Source organism: Diaphorina citri, unplaced genomic scaffold (assembly GCF_000475195.1).
Source record: "Diaphorina citri unplaced genomic scaffold, Diaci psyllid genome assembly version 1.1 scaffold5692, whole genome shotgun sequence".
Taxonomy (NCBI): domain Eukaryota; kingdom Metazoa; phylum Arthropoda; class Insecta; order Hemiptera; family Psyllidae; genus Diaphorina; species Diaphorina citri.
In genome coordinates this window covers 24310-26768 of record NW_007383068.1, presented here as the reverse complement: position 1 = coordinate 26768, position 2459 = coordinate 24310, and the positions used below count along the sequence as shown (strand labels likewise).

The 2459-nt window shown below is 35.4% G+C and overlaps 1 protein-coding gene across 1 annotated transcript; it reads right to left on the bottom strand.

Moving 5' to 3' along the window:
• Positions 1 to 77: 77 nt before the first annotated feature.
• Positions 78 to 1514, bottom strand: LOC103521673. The gene is made up of 2 exons (XM_008486784.2): positions 1114 to 1514; positions 78 to 801 (listed from the first exon to the last, which is right to left on the bottom strand). Exons 1-2 carry the CDS (start codon positions 1454 to 1456, stop codon positions 134 to 136), a joined length of 1011 nt encoding a protein of 336 aa, XP_008485006.2. The 5' UTR covers positions 1457 to 1514; the 3' UTR covers positions 78 to 133.
• Positions 1515 to 2459: the final 945 nt, after the last annotated feature.

The following is a 2459-nucleotide window of genomic DNA, read 5'->3' as shown; positions in this document are numbered from 1 at the left end:
TAGATGTCTAGTAGCGATCTCAATATTCGGAACGGAGAGGTACTCAAAGCAAAAGGTACCTGATGTAAATATTTCATTTTTGCGAAAGAATTGTGAAACAAAACTGTCAACTTACTACTATGAACTTTACATGTTACATACCTTCCCCATCAACTACAACAGCATACTCGAAGCTTTGATTGCCTTTAACTTTCTTCCTAGGTTCATCAAGACAACTCAAATCCCACTGGTTGATGAAAATAGTCTTGGTGTTTAACACAGAGGATAAGGCAACCTCATAGAACTGATCACTTTGTACCACAAGAGACTCTACATTGAGATGTCCGACCCGAGGTTTCAGAGAGGAAAAGAGGATTGTCAAGTGTTGAGCAGATAATCCATTGGTTATGAAATACGCCACTGGGAATGCATTACCGACTTCATCCATCACTAGGAAGTTGATTAGTCGATAGTCAGGATACTGCACTGGTGTATGGAGTCCTTCAATATAAACTACTTTGCCATAGGCCTCCAGCATTTGTAACATGAGTTGGGTTTGTATACCCAACATGAATATATCAGGAGGTAATTCCTCAGGAACTCCAAATACTTCTGTTCCTGACTTGTAAATGAGAATGCCATCTACTGTCTTGAGATCTTCTACGAACTGATGGACAGCTTCCATGTCGTTACCAGCGCTGTACTTGAGCAATGATTTTCTTTGTAGTTCCTTGAAGAACCTCCTTGGCAGACTACTTTCCTTGGTAACAATGCCCGCTTGTTTGGACTCTTCCTGCAGAAGATCCATGACCTCTTCAACACCTACAACAAACAAAAGCAACAAGTTATCTACAAATATATCAAACTATGATCCCAGCCATAAGAAAGAATCTTTTTTACTCCCAATTAGGTTTCCTTAGGAAAGTAAAACTAACAATGCTATGACATTGCATAACTAACAAAGTAATTATGAAGAAAAGTATTGGTATTCATTATTTTTGACATCACACTACTACTGGAACTCAAGCCTATTTAACTTGAACCTTGGGTTGGCAGGATATTTTACCATTAAGCTACAAGGGCTATTGTTATACAAGAGTATGTTATAAAACAAGGGCTATTGTTATGACATACTTGCTCCCATTATAAACGCGTTCATAAGGAAATCCCTCCTGGTCTTGGGTAGCTTCTGTACTTTCATGTGCTCTAGGTCGTGAGGATGATTATGTTGGGCACACACTTTAGCAATCACCATGTCTTCAGATATTCTAGCTTGAATCCTTGCTGGACAAATGTTGGACGAATTGAAATCAAATCTCACTTTCCTTTTCTTGTTGGTTCTATTGCTCAATTTATGTTTGATATAAAGAGCATTTTGAAAGTCAAAAGAGCAACCATATGTAATGGTTTCAACATGCTTGCCATTTGTTTGGTATTCACTCCTTGCCATAACAGAATAAAATGTCAATGTACTCATACCTAGAACAGCCAAAAATTGTAATTAATAGTGAAGTACAAACATACTAATTAAATACTAAGTACATATAACATACATACTTACATACTCTATTGTGGAAGTGGAAAACAGATTTTTTGGGCTATATACTTTTAGGTACTCGTAGGTCGTTTTTCCTTTCTTAGGGAAACGAACTTGAAACTAAAACGAACTGTAGTTTATGAAAGTTAGGAAAACAAGTTTTTACATTTCAGTTTTAAGTGTAGTACCTTCTGAACTTATAAGTGATATTTCTTACATCTGAGGCTCTACTAGTTGTCAGACGTCCGTAAAAACCGTTTTACATTTTCAACATTATACTTGAACAATGAGCCTCCGGTACAGTTAATAAGTAGATCATCTTAATGTATCGTTCCTCTTTCTTCAGTACTAGGACTACTTTTTACGTGTGAACACAAGCTACCTTAATATCCACTTAATATTCACCATTTGTTCACACCTATGTTACAAGCTTTGTGATATTCGAATTTCGTTGTATTAGTTCCAGTTTTTTTCACTCCTTACTTGTGTAGTCTATAACCGAACATTTTTGACAAGTCTTATAAATGTTTAGTCAGTCACATACTTGTTGTGTATCCTTCACTTTTTACGGTTCCTGGTCATGAAGTCACAGGGTTTACATTAGTTTTAACGTTTATTGTGTGATTTTGTCTTCGTATATGAAATATATGGAACACTTTACTCTTTATACGGTTCACAATGAAACTCTTTAACATTACCATTGCTACAGACTCCTCCCAACTTTAACTTATTTGTTATAGCTCCTTAAGTACCCCACTTGGATTTCATCTTTAATTCTTCAAAGGAAGTAAGTACTAAAACTGGACACCTTTCTACTAAAACCATTCCTAACTTACTAATTTTTTTTTTTTTTTTTTTTGTAAAAATAACGTTTCAAGTTAAGACGTAAACTCTTCTTTTTTACTTGTTTACATTCCATTGTTCCTTATAAATAATAAATTGT

Coding starts and splice junctions, on each gene's coding strand:
- LOC103521673 (XM_008486784.2), bottom strand. CDS start 1,456: ATGAGTACATTGACATTTTATTCTGTTATGGCAAGGAGTGAATACCAA. Junction 802..1,113: donor CGCGTTTATAATGGGAGCAA/GTATGTCATAAC, acceptor TGTTTGTTGTAG/GTGTTGAAGAGGTCATGGAT.